General features: G+C 46.3%; 1 protein-coding gene across 1 annotated transcript in view; it reads left to right on the top strand.

Moving 5' to 3' along the window:
- The window catches only part of nav2a (neuron navigator 2a), a 572,427-nt gene that overhangs the window by 309,920 nt on the left and 243,350 nt on the right, over positions 1–19,157 (top strand). Inside the window, 2 exon segments of the mRNA XM_055649181.1 lie at positions 3,383–3,500; positions 6,283–6,335. Coding sequence (XP_055505156.1) covers positions 3,383–3,500; positions 6,283–6,335 — 171 coding nt within the window.

Here is a 19,157-nt window from a genome sequence, read left to right as displayed (position 1 = left end):
TTTGGTTTCCTCCCAAATTCCAAAGACGTCCAGGTTTGTTGGTGATGTCCTCTAATGTTGGACATTTCCACCCTGGGGAAAAGGTTCTAACTGTCTACCGTATCTATGCCACTTCGTCATTTTATATACTTCATATGAGACTCTATATATAAATCTCAATAGACAATAGGTGCAGGAGTAGGCCATTCAGCCCTTCGAGCCAGCACCACCATTCAATGTGATCATGGCTGATCATCCCCAATCAGTACCCCGTTCCTGCCTTCTCCCCATATCCCCTGCCTTCTCCCCTATCGGCTATCTTTAAGAGCCCTACCTAGCTCTCTCTTGAAAGGATCCACCGCCCTCTGGGGCAGAGAATTCACAACAGACTCACAACTCTCTGTGTGAAGAAGTGTTTCCTCGTCTCCGTTCTACATGGCTTGCCCCTTATTCTTAAACTGTGGCCCCTGGTTCTGGACTCCCCCAACATCGGGAACATGGGATTGACATGGGTCTCCCCTCAGCCTATGCATGAACGTTTTTTTCTGACAATAGATGTTGTACAAGATGCCAGAAAATAAATGAAATACCCAGTTTTGCAATTAATTTTCTTGGACCAGCATTGGGTAAAATGACAATCTTGGAATATTTCCAGGTTATTTGAATGCATGCAGCTTAGTATAAAGTAAAAAATATTAATGATGCCAAAATGTGAAATGCTCTTGAATAGAGAGAAAGCCCATTACTGCAAGCCAAAGGGGCAATTGTTGGAAGGAATTCATACTATGGAAATGAGACACTCTTGCACATAAATGGGTGGGTGGTTTTACTAAAGTGTGTGTGTGTGTGTGTGTGTGTGTGTCTTGTGCCTTATGTATATCATGGAGGCAGAGTTGGAGAAGCAGTCTTCATTGTGAACCAAGTACTTTACTTTAGTCTTTAGATATACAGCGTGGAAACAAGATCTTCGGCCCACCGAATCCGCGCCGACCAGCGATCACCGTGTACGCTAGCACTATCCTACACACTAGGGGCGATTTACCATTTTACCAAAACCAATTAACCTACAAACATGGATGAATGTAGACAAAAATGCTGGAGAAACTCAGCTGGGTGAGGCAGCATCTATGGAGCGAAGGAATAGGTGACGTTTCGGGTCGAGACACCACGCACGTTGCCTCACCACCGCTGAGCTTCTCCAGCATTTTAGTCTACCTTCGATTTTTCCAGCATCTGCAGTTCTTTTTTAAACATGAATGAATGAATAAGCTTGTTGGCCAAGTATATACACACATACAAGGAATTTGCCTTGGTGCTCCACTCGCAAATAACAACACCACATACAGTGACAATTAAGGATGATACACTAAACATTAATAATAAAACATTATAGTTGAAACATATGAATGAAATAAACTACCAGAGCAAACATTAATGGCTTTGGAGTGTGGGAGCACCCAGACAAAACGCACATGGTCGCAGGGAGAACGTGCAAACTCCGCACAGACAGCACCCGTCATCAAGATTGAACCCGAGTCTCTGGCATTGTGAGGCAGCAACTCTACCGCTGCGCCATCGTGCCGCCCTAACTTGTTGCGGTAACTGCCAGCGACACTTGCAAAATGCAAATCTATGCAATTTTATTCTAACAGCGGTAGACTTGAGGTCAGGGAGTTGTACACGGCCCTTGTTTCCCCTTCGTATCTCCGTCTCAACCAAGCAATAATTGTGAAGGGTTCCTTTGGCTCTCTCTCAGCACTGTTCTCTGAAGACTGAATGCACTCACAGTCCTCGATGATTATGCAGCGCAGTGATTAGAATATGAACGGGCTGCAAGTCAAGTGCATTTTAGACAAGAGCACTGAAAAATTACACTTGCAATTCAAGCTTTTTAATTAATTACTGTTCATTACTTATTATGTGTTCACTTAGAGGCGTCATTTGCGCATCATGCAGGTGGCGTGCGATGATTTTGTGAATCCCCAAATCCTGAGGCGTCACTGCCTACGTGTAAATGATGTTGCGCAAATAACACGCCAATAACGCCCAAGTGGGACAGCCCCTTAAGTTGCTTTAAGTTTTTGTAGACAAAAATGCTGAAGAAACTCAGCGGGTGAGGCAGCAGCATCTATGGAGCGAAGGAAACAGAAAACGTTTCGAGTCAAGACCCTTCTTCAGACTGATGTGGGGGTGGGGTGGGAGCGGGAAAAAGAAAGAAAGAGGCGGAGACCGTGGGCTGTGGGAGAGCTGGGAAGGGGAGGGGAAAGAGGGAGAAAGCAGGGACTACCTGAAATTAGAGAAGTCAATGTTCATACCGCTGGGGTGTAAATTACCCAAGCAAAATATGAGGTGCTGCTCCTCCAATTTACGGTGGGACTCACTCTGGCCATGGAGGAGGCCCAGCACAGGAAGGTCGGATTCGGAATGGGAGGGGGAGTTGAAGTGCTGGGCCACCGGGAGATCAGGTTGGTTATTGCGAACCGAGCGGAGGTGTTTGGGCTCAGTTTTATTATTGTGATGTGTACCAGTGAATGTAGACAAAAATGCTGGAGAAACTCAGCAGGTGAGGCAGCATCTATGGAGCAAAGACGTACAGGTTTGCAGGTTAATTGGCTTTGTTTAAATTGTAAAGTGTCCCCAGTGTGTGTAGGATAGTGCTTGTGTAAGGGGTGATCACTGGTCGATGCAGATGCGATGGGCCGAAGGGCCTATTTCTATGTTGTATCTCAAATGAATAGATGACATTTTGGGCTTGGGACTCTTCCTTGATTGTGGGGGGGGGGGGGGGGGGGGGGGGGGGGGGGGGGGGGAGCCAGCCAGGAGAGGGTGGGTGGGCTAAAGCAAGGCAGGTGATAGGTGGGTACAAGTTTGACGGGGAAAGAGGGGGGGGTTAATTGGCAGATGGGTGGAGGAAGGGAAGAGATGGGAAGGGGACAGGGATGGGTTGTGTTGGCTAATCGTCATGGTATAATTGTAAATTGTCCCTAGTGTGTGTAGGACAGTGTTAGTGTGCGGGGATCGCTGGTCGGTGCGGACTCAACGGCCTGTTTCCACGCTGTACCTCTAAACTAAACTATAGGCCCCTTGCCAGAACGTCACCCATCCTTTTTCTCCAGAGATGCTGCTCAACGCATTGAGTTACTCCAGCACTTTGTATGTCCACTTACAAAACTGTACGTCTTTGGAATGTGGGAGGAAAGTGGAGCGCCCGGAGGAAACCCACACAGTCATAGGGAGGATGTAGACACTCTGTACAGACAGCACCCGTAGTACAGACTGTGTTCATCATTAATTGAGAATGAATTCATTATTGATGTATCAATTTCACTTGCTATTGAACGCACAATATGTTGAAAAATGACTGAACTGATGGAATGAAATGTTGAACTTGGTTTGGTTACAGATTTACACCGACTGGGCCAATCACTACCTGGTGAAGTCTGGTCACAAGCGGCTCATCAGAGACCTTCAGCAGGACGTCACGGATGGGGTGCTGCTGGCCGACATTATCCAGGTTGTGGGTAGGTGCTGCCTTCCTCACAATAGACAATAGGTGCTGGAGTAGGCCATTCGGCCCTTCGAGCCAGCACCGCCATTCAATGTGATCATGGCTGATCATCCCGTTTCTGCCTTCTCCCCATATCCCCTGACTCCGCTATCTTTAAGAGCCCTATCTAGCTCTCTCTTGAAAGCATCCAGAGAACCTGCCTCCACCGCCCTCTGAGGCAGAGAATTCCACTGCTCCAGCCGTCTGTAAATGCAGACAATTGCTTGGCAGTTTAGCCAAGTTACGCTTTGCATCCCACCACAACCAGAGAGCAGTGCTGAGCTAGTGTGAAGAAGTATCACCACCCGAAACGTCACCCATTCCTTCTCTCCAGAAATGCTGCCTGTCCCACTGAGTTACTCCAGTACTCTGTCTCCCTTTTATAATCAAAGTACTTTTGTTTGAACCGCTCGAGACTTAAAACCACGAGCTTGCGACTCTAGAGGGGAGAATGCTACCCTAGAATGCCGTTTAGTTTAGTTTAGTTTACAATCTATTTTATTGACTCCATCTACACCTCACGCTGCCTCAGCAAGGCCAGCAGCATCATCAAGGACCAGTCGCACCCCGGCCACTCCCTCTTCTCCCCTCTCCCATCGGGCAAAGAAGTGTGAAAAGGCACACCTCCAGATTCAGGGGACAGTTTCTTCCCAGCTGTTATAGGGCAACTGAATCATCCCACCACAACCAGAACAACTATCTACTAGTCCTTGATCGGATTTGCTGGCTTTACCTTGCACTAAACGTTATTCCCTTATCTCTTTTCTCTTGTGAGGCATTCTCAGAAATAGTTGCTTTCCGAGAATTATAACTACTCTTAATTCAAATTCACACATGCACTGACTTCACTGCCTAACACCCGGACTTCCATCTGTATATATGTATGTAGCACTGCAGAATTGTGCACCTATCCCCCCCCCCCCCCCCCCCCCCCCCCCCCCCCCCCTTCTCCCTTCTGTTTTTTGTTTTTCTGTTTCTTGTTTTTTGTGCTAAATTGTATGTATGCACTGAGTACGAGCAGCTTTCAATTTCACTGTACATGTATAGTGACAATAAATGGCATCTATATCTTGGTGAAATTATCTAGTTAGAAGTTAACTACACTGAAAACCATTGATTTAGAAAATAGACCATCACAGCCCAGGAGCAGGCAGCTCGGTGGAACAGCGGTAGAGTTGCTGCCTCACAGCGCCACGGACCCGGGCTCCACCACGACTGTCTCTGCGCAGATTGTACGCTCGTACAACGAAAAGACTACACATGATTACACTCGAGCCGCCCACAGGGTAGAGATACAGGATAAAGGGAATAACGCTTAGTGTAAAATAAAGCCCAGTAAAGTCTGATGCAATATAGTCCGAGGGTCTCCAATGAGGTAGATCAGGACCATTCGCTAGCTAATGATAGACAATAGGTGCAGGAGTAGGCCATTCGGCCCTTCGAGCCAGCACCACCATTCAATGTGATCATGGCTGATCATCCACAATCAGTGATAAGAGGAATGGGTGACGTTTCGGGTCGAGAACCTTCAGACTGAGAGTTGGGGGGGGAGGGAGACACAGAGATATGGAAGAGTAAGGAGTGAAAACGTGAGATCAAAGGGGATGAAGTTCGAGGAATTGATAGCTGAGGGGAAGGTGATGACGGTCTCCCTCTTAACCTGCCTTATCCGTGACTTATTTCCCCAAAGACAATAGACAACAGGTGCAGGAGTAGACTATTCGATCCTTCGAGCCAGCACCGCCATTCAATGTGATCATGGCTGATCATCCACAATCAGTGATAGGATGGTTCAGTTGCCTAACAACAGCTGGGAAGAAACTGGGACGGTTTGCATTTTCACATTTCTCATAGAGTTATAGAGTGATACAGTGTGGAAACAGGCCCTTCGGCCCAACACCGACCAACATGTCCCATCTACACTAGTCCCACCTCCTTGCATTTGGCCCATATCCCTCTAAACCTATTCTATCCGTACTTGTCTAAATGCGTCGTAAACGTTGCATTGGTGCGTGCAAAGTACCTCTTGCCTCATGGAGAGGGGAGGAGAAGCAATGTCCAGGGTGAGACTGGTCCTAGATTATGCTGTGACCTTGTCGAGGCAGCGTGAAGTTTAGTTTAGTTTAGTTTAGTGTAGAGATACAGCACAGAAACAGGTCCTTCAGTTAAAGAGACCGCACCAAGCTGCAATCCCTGCACACTAGCATTACCCTACACGCCACGAACAATTTACAGTTCTACCAAAGCCAATTAACCTAAAAACCTGCACGTCTTTGGAGTGTGGGAGGAAACCGGAGCACCCGGAGAAAACCCACGCAGGTCACGGGGAGAACGTACAAACTCCGAACCCGGGTCTCTGGCGCTGTGAGGCTGCAACTCTGAGCCACCGTGCCGCCCCAGTGTAGGTGGAATCAATGGAAGGGAAGAGGAGGGGGGCAGAGAAAGGGTTAAAGAAGCCCGTCACACAGTTGCCTGTTTGTCGGGGATGACCTTGCTTCTCAGCTGCTCTGGGCTGGGTCAGAAAAGTCGAGCATGTTCCTGACGGGTGTTGAATGTGTCGCTGCATTCACTTGTCAACTGTCTGGCCTTCCCCCCCCTCCCCCCCCCCCTCTCCCCCCCCTCCCCACCCCCCCCCCCCCCCCCCCCCCCCCCCCCCTCCCCCCCCCCCCCCACCCGACAGACTTTTACAAAGCCATTCTGAAGACCTAGTTATAGACACTCAATGTACTACAAGCCTTATCTCCTTTCTATTTCAGCAAACGAAAAGATTGAAGATATCAATGGCTGTCCAAAGAATCGATCACAGATGGTAAGTCACCCCTTGCCTGATCCGTCCTACGTTTTCACACATTGCACTCTATTTCAGAAGGGTTTTAATTTCAGACCTGTTTGACTGGAATGGCTTTTTGAGAAACCAAGCTTGATTCAAAGTTGGTGGGTTGAGGCACTTAATCTGGTTTATTGTAAGTTTAAGAAGGAACTGCAGATGCTGGAAAATCGAAGGTACACAAAAAAACTGGAGAAACTCAGCGGGTGCAGCAGCGTCTATGGAGCGAAGGAAATAGGCAACGTTTCGGGCCGAAACCCTTCCGGGTTTCGGCCCAAAACGTTGCCTATTTCCTTCCGGGCTTTTTGCCTATTGCCATCCGGGATTCGGCCCGAAACGTTGCCTATTTCCTTCCGGGCTTCGGCCCGAAACGTTGCCTATTTCCTTCCGGGTTTCGGCCCGAAACGTTGCCTATTTCCTTCCGGGTTTCGGCCCGAAACGTTGCCTATTTCCTTCCGGGTTTCGGCCCGAAACGTTGCCTATTTCCTTCGCTCCGTATGCTGCTGCACCCGCTGAGTTTCTCCAGCTTTTTTGTGTACCTCTGGTTTATTGTGAGTTTGGATTACCCAGCATTTTGTGTCCTCCTTCGATTTAAACCAGCACCTGCAGTTCTTTCCTGCACATCCTGGGACTAACGTTCAGCAAATAATACAAGGAGCCTCTCACATTTATTTCACAGCTGCATCATTTTTGTTTGTGAACATCACAAAAAAACCTACGCAAATGCACTCTTAAAGGTAGACAAAAATGCTGGTGAAACTCAGCGTGTGAGGCAGCATCTATGGAGCGAAGGAAATTGGCAACGTTTCGGGCCGAGACCCTTCTTCAGACTGGATAAGTTAGGGTCTCTCTCCCTCTCTCTCTCTCTCTCTCTCTCACGCTATCAATTCAATTTCAATTCAATTTAAAAACTCTGTCTGAAGAAGGGTTTCGGCCTGAAACGTTGCCTATTTCCTTCGCTCCATAGATGCTGCTGCACCCGCTGAGTTTCTCCAGCTTTTTTGTGTAACCTTCAATTTAAAAACTCTATTGGCATGATAAAAAAACATTGTTATATTGCCAAAGTATAAAACATGACATACATATTTAGAATGCATAAGTATAAATACAAGTATACAGTGCATGGATAGATATGTCCCTGTACATAAACGTGCAATAGGCCTATAGCCCTTTATTGATTGCTATACGTTCTTGTAGCTGTAAGCAGCACAACACAATAGCAAGTTTAGCAATTCAGTATTAATTTCTTAGTGTTAGTTAATGTCGATTAGTGTGTGCGTACATATGTGCATGTTGGTCATTCACCGTCTCTCAGGTTATGGCATGCTGTTACGTATTGTGCACCAAGATGTGCCGTATTTCCTTCGCCAAGGATTATTCTTAGTTTTGATGTATCATCTAGTTCTCTAAACTCTCTCTCTCTTTCCTCAACTCGCTATCTCTCTCTCTTTCTCTCTTTCTCTCTTTCTCTTTTTCTTTCTCTCTCCCCCCCCTCTTTTTTCAATGTTTTCTTCCTTTTTGAAAACTCCGCTCAGTAATCTGCAAAGTCAACCTGACCCGGCCGACACCAGCAGGTGCTGACACTAACAGAGATAGCCGCTGGTGATAAAAGGCCAAATGGACAATTGATTGCGTTTGCAGTTCAGATCCTCACCCTGAACTTTAGCCGTAAGTGTTTGGTGCCAGTTTCGTTCACAAATGACCTGCACCTTTCACATTTTGGGACGATTTCCTTAAAAGGCACAAATGCCATGAGGTTGCTTTGAATTTCCCGTGGGTGGCAATTGCAGATCGAGTATTTTTGAACAACTGTCTATAATTAGATTGTCTGAAACTTAATACTTGTGCTTATTTGAGCAGTCAAGCTTTTTAACTGGAATCGACTCCAGAGTATTTTGAAGTTACTTGGCACTATTGTATTAAAAAAGTAGGTTTTTCTTATACACTTGGGCTGCCTTGTATATATCATCGGTATGAAGAAGGGTCTCGACCCGAAACGTCGCCTATTCCTTCGCTCCGCAGATGCTGCCTCACCCGCTGAGTTACTCCAGCATTCTTGTCTACTTTAGTACACAATCAACATCTCTGTGATCGCTACAGGCATCAGATTCAGATTCAAACGTTATTGGCATTGTGCTGTCACTCTACTCAACAACGTACCTCGGTGACTGCCAATCACCACCCCCCCCCGGACACTTATTATTATTTATTCAAATCATTTGCTATGTCGCTCTTCCAGGGAGATGCTAAATGCATTTCGTTGTCTCTGTACTGTACACTGACAATGACAATTAAATTGAATCTGAATCTGAATCTGAATCAGTGTACAGTACAGAGACAACGAAATGCAGTTAGCATCTCCCTAGAAGAGCGACATAGAATATGAGCAATAAATATATTTACGTACATACAGTCATAGTAGTGCAATTTTTTCTGGTGGAAGGAGTGGCCGGGGGGGGTGGGGGGTTGACTGGCAATCACCGTGGTACAGAGTTAAGTAATGTAACAGCCGCAGGGAAGAAGCTGTTCCTGCGGAGAGACCTGTAGCGTATGTCGAAGTACTTGACAAAAAAATAAGCTTGCATGGAACTTTTTCCTTCCTACAGTGTTCGTCCTCAACAGCTGTTGTATAAGGCAGTCAGTCGGGAACCATTTCACAGTAATTGCTATCAAATACTAGCAGGACATTCTCATCTTCCGTGTGTGTGTGTGTGTGTGTGTGTGTGTGTGCGCTGTGTAGCTGACACATCCTTCCTGGGCACAATGTCTGTATATTTGACTAATCACTGTTATTCACAACACCCTTTTAGCAAGCATTAGCTCAATGCTCCTGCATTAATTACACTCTGTGTCCATTGTCTGCCAGTTGAGGAAGTGCAGTTAGAAAGCAATTTCGACACAATAGAAATGTTAATGAGGTCGCAGTCAGAGATGGGCAAGGTTTAAAAATACCAGAAAGACTTGTAGGATTTTTCTTTTGCTTGCACTTAGCGCTGTCAATTTAGCAATTAATAGGTGAGAATCTACCTTAACAAGGCATGGTTGGTGTTTCTCAATTCCTCTCTCAGTCTGAAGAAGGGTCTCCACTGGAAGTTTTCTCCAGAGATGCTGCCTGAGCCACTGAGTTACTCCAGCATTTTGCGTCTATTCTAGGTGTTCCTTCGTCCTCTGTGATAATAGACTGTGACTTGGTCTTAAATTTGGTTGAGGTAAATCTGCGGTAAAATATCTGCATATTTTGTGGACTTACGACCTCGACACGGACGTAAGAATGAAGATTAGAGGCGCAATAGAAGATTGATTACAAATAAAACTCAGCGATTCATGGGCAGCACGGTGGCGCAGTGGCAGAGTCACAGCGCCAGAGACCCCGGTTCGATCCTGACCACGGCCGCTGTCTGTACGAGGTTTGTACGTTCTCCCCGTGACCTGCGTGGGTTTTCTCCGGGTGCTCCGGTTTCCTCCCGCACTCCAAAGAATTACAGGTTTGTAGGTTAATTGGCTTTGGTAAAATTGTAGATTGCCCCCAGCGTGTGTGGGATAGTGTTAACGTGCGGGGGTCGCTGGTTGGCGCGGACTCAGTGGATGAAGGGGCCTGTTCCCTTGCTGTGTCTCTAAACTAAACTAAACTACAAAGGGTGGGACAAGACTTTGATTGTGTTGGGTGCTTTTCCGAGGCAGCGTGAAGTGCAGATGGATTCGATGGTGGGCAGTTTGGTTTGTGTGATGGACTGGACTACATCCACAACTCATTTCATTTCCTAGCGGTCTTGTGGGCCCTGTCCCACTTACGCGACTTTTTCGGCGACTGCCGGCACCCGTCATAGGTCGGCGAAAATTTCCAACACGTTGAACATCCAGCGGCGACCAGAAAGATGCACCGACTCACAGGTACACAAAAAAGCTGGAGAAACTCAGCGGGTCCATAGATGCTGCTGCACCCGCTGAGTTTCTCCAGCTTTTTTGTGTACCTTCGATTTTCCAGCATCTGCGGTTCCTTCTTGAACATTTAGACGCTACGACTCTTTGGGTGACTGAGGGGACGACTCACGACCGTACAGGCGACACCCCTGATGACAGTAGTCGCCCAAAGAATCGTACCTTGTCCTGGTCGCCGCTGGATTTTCAACATGTTGAAGATTTTCGGAGACCTGCTGCGACTATGACGGGTGCCGGCAAGTCGCCGAAAAAATCATGTATGTGGGACAGGCCCTTTATGCAGAGTTGTTCCCAAACTAAACTGTGACATGACAGCATGCCAGAAACAATAAAGATGGTTGGAGAAGAATAAAATGAGTGGAAAAGTTGCTCGCACAAGTTGTTTATCATTTATGGCATTCAGTTTGAATTTGAATTGAGCCACCAGAAGGCTATTAATAGGAGAGTAAAGAGTCACTGGATACAGTTACATGACTCAGCCACTACTAACCTGTTCACTTTGGAACCATTTGTTTGCTCAGGGATCACATGTCTCTCGTTGTTTGACGACAACACAAATCGTAAATGAGTCGATGATTTATCAAAGTCGACCCGAGCACAATCTGCTTCTGAGTCATGTTAGTATTTCGACATTTGCGGGCTGTTGAAGAACAGTACCGCTAATGTTTGATGTGAGTGGTGAATAGGAAGGCAGCAAGTGAATGCTCTAGAATGGTGCGATGGGCTCAGCTCAGTTTAGTTTAGTTTATTGTCACGTGCACCGAGGTACAGTGAAAAGCTTTTTGTTGCATGCTAACCAGTCAGCGGAAAGACCATACACGATAACAATCGAGCCGTCCACAGCGGTGTAAGACAAAGTCCGGTAACGTCCAGTTAATATAGTCCAAGGGTTTCCAATGGGGGTAGATAGTAGCTCAGGACTGCTGCCTAGTTAAGTGAGAGATAAGACTTTGCCTTCCATCACAGTGAGGAGGAGATTCAATGTGATGGATGTTTGTGTAAATTGTGTTGTGTCTTGGTTCTTTTTCTTGTGTGTATCACTGCAGAAACTAAATTTCGTTTGAACCTCTGGGTTCAAATGACAACAAATAAATTGTATTGTATTGTAGTTGTTGGTGGGATGGTTCAGTTGCCTGATAAGAGCAGGGGAAGAAACTGTTCTATCGCCAATTAAAAGTGCCATTTCAAAGCTGGGTGTGCAGTCAAGCTTCTTTCCGAGCCTTTTGTTCGTAAGTTCATAGGTTCTAGGAGCAGAATTAGGCCATTCAGCCCATCAAGTCATTCAATCATGGCTGATCCATCTCTCCCTCCTAACATAGAAACATAGAAAATAGTTGCAGTTGGAGGCCATTCGGCCCTTCGAGCCAGCACCGCCATTTATTGTGATCATGGCTGTTCGTCCCCAATCAATAACCCGTGCCTGCCTTCTCCCCATATCTCTTCATTCCACTAGCCCCTAGAGCTCTATCTAACTCTCTCTTAAATCCATCCAGTGACTTGGCCTCCACTGCCCTCTGTGGCAGGGAATTCCACAAATTCATAACTCTCTGAGTGAAAAAGGCCTCATCTCAGTCTTAAATGGCCTCCCCTTTATTGTAAGACTGTGGCCCCTGGTTCTGGACTCACCCAACATTGGGAACATTTTTCCTGCATCTAGCTTGTCCAGTCCTCTTATAATTTTATATGTTTCTATAAGATCCCCCTCATCCTTCTAAACTCAAGTGAATACAAGCCTAGTCTTTTCAATCTTTCCTCATATGACTGTCCCGCCATCCCAGGGATCAATCTCTTGAACCTACGCTGCACTGCCTCAATCACAAGGATGTCCTTCCTCAAATTAGGAGAAACTGTACGCAATACTCCAGATGTGGTCTTACCAGAGCTCTTATACCCCATTCTCCTGCCTTTGCCCGATAACTCCTGACACCCTGACTAATCAAGAGATTTTTCTCAGGGAAAGATAAATGCCCTGAGAACAGTACAACAGAGGAAGAGGCCCATTGGCCCACAGTGTCTGTGCCAAGACTTTCTGGCTCAGGAGAGGGAAAGAGAAAGTGTTTAACCTTTGATGAAAATTCAGTTAACAAAATCTGTGACCAAAATTTGCGATAGAATATCTCGTCTAGATTATAGAACATGAAGCATACAATAGTGCACAACAGTACAGGCCCTTCGGCCCACAATGTCTGATACCAAGATGAACTAATCTCATCTGCCTGCATATGATTCATTTCCCTCCAATCCCTGCATATCCATTTTAATTTTGAACATTTATCTTCATTTCATTCCCAAAGCTTATTAGTTAATTTTTGTGATCATCAGAGAGACTTGTCTGTTTTCTGTTATATACCTTGCTTTATTTTCTTTGTGCCTTACACTTTCAAAGATTATTGTGGGCGGCACGGTGGCGCAGCGGTAGAGTTGCTGCCTCACAGAGACCCGCTACAGGTGCTGTCTGTACGGAGTTTGTACGTTCTCCCCGTGACCTGCGTAGGTTTTCTCCGGGTGCTCCGGTTTCCCCCCACATTCCAAAGACGTACAGGTTTGTAGGTTAATTGACTTGGTAAAATTGTAATTTGTCCCTAGTTTGAGTAGGACAGCGTTAGTGTGCGGGGACCGCTGGTCAGGGTGGACCCATTGGATAGAAGGGCCTGTTTCCGTGCTGTATCTCTAAAGTCCAAAGACCCAAAACATGACCTAACCATGTTCTCCAGAGATGCTGCCTGACCCGTTGAATTACTCCAGCACTTAAGGACAAACAAAGCGCTGGAGTAACTCAGCTGGTCAGGCAGCACCTTTGGAGGACATGGATAGATAATGTTTCTGGTCGAGACCCTTCTCCAGACTGTGTATTAACCAGCATCTGCAGTTCTTTGTTTCTATGTTCTTACTCCAGCAAGAACTGTCCTAATCTGCTGCAGGAACTCAGCTGGTCAAGATGACAGAGTCTCAGTGCGGGTTCATGACCCAAGATGCCAACTATTTCTTCACCCCCCCTCCCCTCACCCCACACTGATGCTGCTCAACCCCCTGACCTCCTCCAGTGGGTTAACGCAAGGGGAGGGGGATGGTTTATTTACTCCATCTTCATATTGAAAGGATTCTGAGCCAGAGAACAGGTGAACGTCTCAAACTTTGATGTTACTTCATGTGTTAGAGAACAGCTGAGATAGTAAACTCATCCTCATTGGTATTCATTCAATCGGTTATTTTTGCTCATTCAAAATAGAAAGCCAGCTTGGCACTCATTTCCACACCCATCTATGTATCTACCTTTCTACCAAATGATTACAAGACTTTAATGCTCAATGTCTAATTTGGAAGCAGAACGTTCTTTAGTGTCTTGAAACACTTGGCAATCAGTGATCATCTTTTAAGTGCTCACTGTGTTTAGTTCATTAATGTTCATTAATGGTCTAAAATCTTCCACGTTTAGACTTAATTTAGTTTAGAGATACTGCGCGGAAACAGGCCCTTCGGCCCACCGAGTCCTCGCCGACCAGCGATCCCCGCACGCTGACATTATCCAACACACACCAGGAACAATTTACAATTTACAACGTACCGAAGCCAATTAACTTACAGACCTGCACGTCTTTGGAGTGTGGGAGGAAAGCGAAGCACCCGGGGATAAAACCCACGCGGTCACGAAGGGAAAAGGCTTTCCTCAGGTGCTCCGGTTTCCTCCCACACTCCAGACACGCGCAAGTTGGTAGGTTAATTGGCTTCGGTAAGTTATAAATTGCTCTTAGTGTGTGTAGGATGGTGCTAGTGTGCGGAGATCGATGGTGGGCATGGACTCGGGAGGGGGGGGGGGGGGGGGGGGGGGGGGCGAAGGGCCTGTTTCCATGCAGTCTCTCTAAATTAAACTAAAACGAAACATTGAAGATTTTAAGGTAGACAAAAATGCTGGAGACCAGGGTCTCGACCCGAAACGTTGCCTTTTCCTTCGCTCCACAGACGCTGCCTCACCCGCTGACTTTCTCCAGCATTTTTGTCTACCTTCGATTTCTCCAGCATCTGCAGTTCTTTCCTAAACAAAGCGTTAATCATGCACAAAACCGCATTGAAACATATAAGAATGTAAAGGGCTTGGACACGCTAGAGGCAGGAAACACGTTCCCGATGTTGGGGGAGTTCAGAACCAGGGGCCACAGTTTAAGAATAAGGGGTAAGCCATTTAGAACGGAGACGAGGAAACACTTTTTTCTCTCAGAGAGTGGTGAGTCTGTGGAATTCTCTGCCTCGGAGGGCGGTGGAGGCCGGTTCCCTGGATGCTTTCAAGAGAGAGCTAGATAGGGCTCTTAAAGATTGTGGAGTCAGGGGGTATGGGGAGAAGGCGGGAACGGGGTACTGATTGGGGATGATCAGCCATGATTGCATTGAATGGTGGTGCTGGCTCGAGGGGCCGAATGGCCTACTCCTGCACCTATTGTCTATTGTCTAAGCATACCCTGCGGCACAGGCTACTGAAGCCCAAGTGCTGGCTGAAGCATCCTGGTTACCTTCCAGTTGCTACCTGGCACACAGGTATACACAGGTGTAGCGAGTCAAGCCAGGATGACATCATTACTATGGCACTCACTGTTGCCAGGAGACAAGTGCACAAATGGACGGCGTTACCTGAGCGTTGGCATCAAGCTTGGATTTACACCGTAGAGACTTGACAGTCTGATGCTGGCAGAGGGTGAGTTTCTGCATTAATCTATCCGCAAGCTGCTATCCATGAACTGTGTCTGCGCAATGCCGTGGTTAGAAGTCCCAGCTGTCTGGTGTGGAATGAAAAAATGGTATTCATTTCACACTTTGCATTCCACAAGAGTAAATGTCCGAGTCGATTGCTCTGCATTAGATTGTTGCAGCAACTGAACTGGCAAACTACACACGCAAAATGTGGTCTGCGCGTTAATTCCGTGCAGTCACCTATAGATCAACCGGTGTGGGTCCTTGCAACGCATTTCACCAGAGCTGAATTGAAGGAAACAGCGTGGGAAGGAACTGCAGATGCTACTTTACACCGACGATAGACACAAAATGCTGGAGTAACTCAGCGGGACAGGCAGCATCTCTGGAGAAAAGTCTGAAGAAGGGTCTCGACCCGAAACGTCACCCATTCCTTCTCTCCAGACATGCCGGCTGGCCCGCTGAGTTACTCCACCATTTTGTGTCTGTCTTCGCATTAAGGAAACTGTGACTTTGTAAATATCGTAAAACCCAAGTAAAATGTTGATATGAGGATGAATAATTCCGAGCTACTTCCCAGCTGTCAGGCAACTGAACATCCTGTCACTGTCACTGTTATCTGAATGGTGGCCGATTAGGAAAAGGGGAGATGCAACGAGACCTGGGTGTCATGGTATACCAGTCATTGAAAGTAGGCATGCAGATGCAGCAGGCAGTGAAGAAAGCAAATGGTATGTTAGCACTCATAGCAGAATGATTTGAGTGTAAGAGCAGGGAGGTTCTACTGCAGTTGTACAGGGTCTTGGTGAGACCACACCTGGAGTATTGTGTACAGTTTTGGTCTCCTAATCTGAGGAAAGACATTCTTGCCATAGAGGGAGTACAGAGAAGGTTCACCAGACTGATTCCTGGGATGGCAGGACTTTCATATGAACGAAGACTGGATAGACTCGGCTTGTACTCGCTAGAATTCAGAAGATTGAGGGGGGATCTTATAGAAACTTACAAAATTCTTAAGGGGTTGGACAGGCTAGATGCAGGAAGATTGTTCCCGATGTTGGGGAAGTCCAGAACTAGGGGTCACAGTTTAAGGATAAGATGGAAGTCTTTTAGGACCGAGATGAGAAAATCATTTTTTACACAGAGAGTGGTGAATCTCTGGAATTCTCTGCCACAGAAGGTAGTTGAGGCCACAGTTCATTGGCTATATTTAAGAGGTAGTTAGGTGTGGCCCTTGTGGCTAAAGGGATCAGGGGGTATGGAGAGAAGGCAGGGATGGGATACTGAGTTGGATGATCAGCCATGATCATGTTGAATGGCGGTGCAGGCTCGAAGGGCCAAATGGCCTACTCCTGCACCTATTTTCTATGTTTCTATGTCACCAACTAGACAATGATCCTGATCCACCTTATTGGAGACCCTTATGTGTCTGTCTCACTTTGGCCGCCAGTTACGTGACAGGCCGGTGGCGCGCGAAGATTTAGTGCAGGACGAAGTCCACACTCCTCCACACCACTCCATGCGCCCGTCCCACGCTACCCACGTGCTACCCACACGCTAGCAGGTCGCTTAAATGGCGTGCGAATGACGGCCAAGTGGAACAGGCCCTTAAGACTATCTTTGTTTTTTAAAAATATTTTATTTTATTAGAAGTAAGTACAGTCATATGGCACCAAAGTGCCTAATATATATTTTCATAATACATTTTATGTACAACTTCTTTTTTTTTTTTTGTTACATTGAAAAAAGATGAGAATAAGAAAAAGAAGTTAGATAGTAAAGGATAGAAAGATGTGAAATATATAGTGTGTGACGAAAGAAAACGAGTAAATGAAGAAAGTTGAGAGAGAAAATAGAGAAAAGAAAATAAAATAAAAAAGAAAAGGAGATCATTATTTATAATCTTGACCAACCCTCGTCCAGTCCTGAAACAGTTATATTTTACAATTGTGTTGCACCATATGATTCCAACAAAACGACGAATGGAGACCAACTCGTTATGAATTGGTCTGATTTATCCATTAGGAGGAATCGCATTTCAGATTCAGATTCAGATTCAGATTCAATTTAATTGTCATTGTCAGTGTACAGTACAGAGACAACGAAATGCATTTCCTCAAGATGACTTAAGACTATCTTTAATCGGACTTTACTGGACTTCATCTTGCCCGAAACATGATTCCCTTTATCCTGTATCTGCACACTGTGGATGTCTTGATTGTAATCATCGTCTTCGCTGACAGGATAGCACGCAACAAAAAAGCTTTTCACTGTACCTGGGTACATGTGACAACATTAAACAAACATAAACTAAACTAAACTAATTAACTGCTGTGGAACAAAAAACAAAAAGGTTTATATAATTTCTTCATACCAAAGTAGGAAACATCATCTGATTTAGTTTTAGTTTTGAGACACAGTGCGGAAGCAGGCCCTTCGGCCCATAGCCATCCCCGCACAAACTAACACTAACCTACACACACTGGGGACAATTTTACATTCATACCAAGACAATTAACCTACAAACCTGTACGTCTTTGGAGTGTGGGAGGAAACCGAAGATCTTAGATAAAATCCACACAGGTCATGGAGAGAACGTGCAAACTCTGTACAGACAGCACCCACGGTCAGGATCAAGTCAAGTCAAGTCAAGTCAAGTTTATTTGTCACATACACATATGAGATGTGCAGTGAAATGAAAGTGGCAATGCTCGCGGAACAACAAAACAACCAAACAAATTATAAACACAATCATAACACACATATTATTTTACATAATAAATAATAGGAGGAAAAACGTTCTGTACAGTTAGTCCCTGGTGAGATAGGCGTTTACAGTCCGAATTGCCTCTGGGAAGAAACTCCTTCTCAACCTCTCCGTTCTCACTGCATGGCAACGGAGGTGTTTGCCTGACCGTAGCGGCTGGAACAGTCCGTTGCAGGGGTGGAAGAGGTCTCTCATGATTTTGTTTGCTCTGGAGTTGCACCTCCTGTTCTATAGTTCCTGCAGGGGGGTGAGTGAAGTTCCCATAGTGCGTTCGGCCGAACGCACTACTCTCTGCAGAGCCTTCTTGTCCTTGGCAGAGCAATTCCCAAACCAGATGGTAATGTTCCCGGACAAGATGCTTTCCACCGCCGCTGCGTAGAAGCACTGGAGGATCCTCGTAGACACTCTGAATTTCCTCAATTGCCTGAGGTGGTAAAGGCGCTGCCTTGGGATCGAACCTGGGTCTCTGGTGCTGCAATGTAACAACTCTACCGCTGCGCCACCATGCCGTCAGTGAATTTGTGCGATTCTTGGCAGTTGGTAAACTTGGTTACACACCAAGGTTGGTGGATCTTGCTCAATGCATCTCATGGTGAATTACCACCTAGCAACCCACCTAGCAACCAATCAAGGATTTTATAACCTGGCTTTGCTCACCCTCGTGTCCTCTCAGGCTTTTACATTTGTTTGGGAATGAAGGGTAAATGACATCTTCTATTGACCGTTCTTTAGGCGACTGCTTATACTAGGCGCGGCCATCATTACTTGTCCTGTTCATTGAAAGAGTGGCTGTTCCATGGGACAGTGGGACACGGGGGGACCAAAGGACACGCCCACGCTGGAAGTAGCCACGTTAAATGCTCTTAGATTTAATTGAGCTGAATGCATCTTTGGTGGTCGGATGAATACTGTAAATGGGGTTTAGTTTTTATTTTAGCTTTAAGAGACACAGCACGGAAACAGGCCCTTCAGCCCACTATGTCCATGCTATCCATCGATCTCCTGTTCACACTATTTCTGTTATCAAAGTTCAAAGTTTAAATGTATTTAAACTTTCCCGATGAACGCATCACCGGTTCCTCGCTCCCCTCCATTGAGTCTGTCCAAAGCAAGCGTTGTCTGCGGAGGGCGCTCAGCATCGCCAAGGACTGTTCTCACCCCAACCATGGACTGTTTACCCTCCTACCATCCGGGAGGCGCTACAGATCTCTCCGTTGCCGAACCAGCAGGTCGACGAACAGCTTCTCTCCGGCGGCTGTCACTCTACTCAACAACGTACCTCGGTGACTGCCAATCACCACCCCCCCCCACCCGGACACTTATTATTATTTATTCAAATCGTTTGCTATGTCGCTCTTCCAGGGAGATGCTAAATGCATTTCGTTGTCTCTGTACTGTACACTGACAATGACAAT

The sequence above is a fragment of the Leucoraja erinacea genome, chromosome 18 (assembly GCF_028641065.1).
Source record: "Leucoraja erinacea ecotype New England chromosome 18, Leri_hhj_1, whole genome shotgun sequence".
Lineage (NCBI taxonomy): Eukaryota > Metazoa > Chordata > Chondrichthyes > Rajiformes > Rajidae > Leucoraja > Leucoraja erinaceus.
This window is presented reverse-complemented; position numbering and strand designations above follow the sequence as displayed.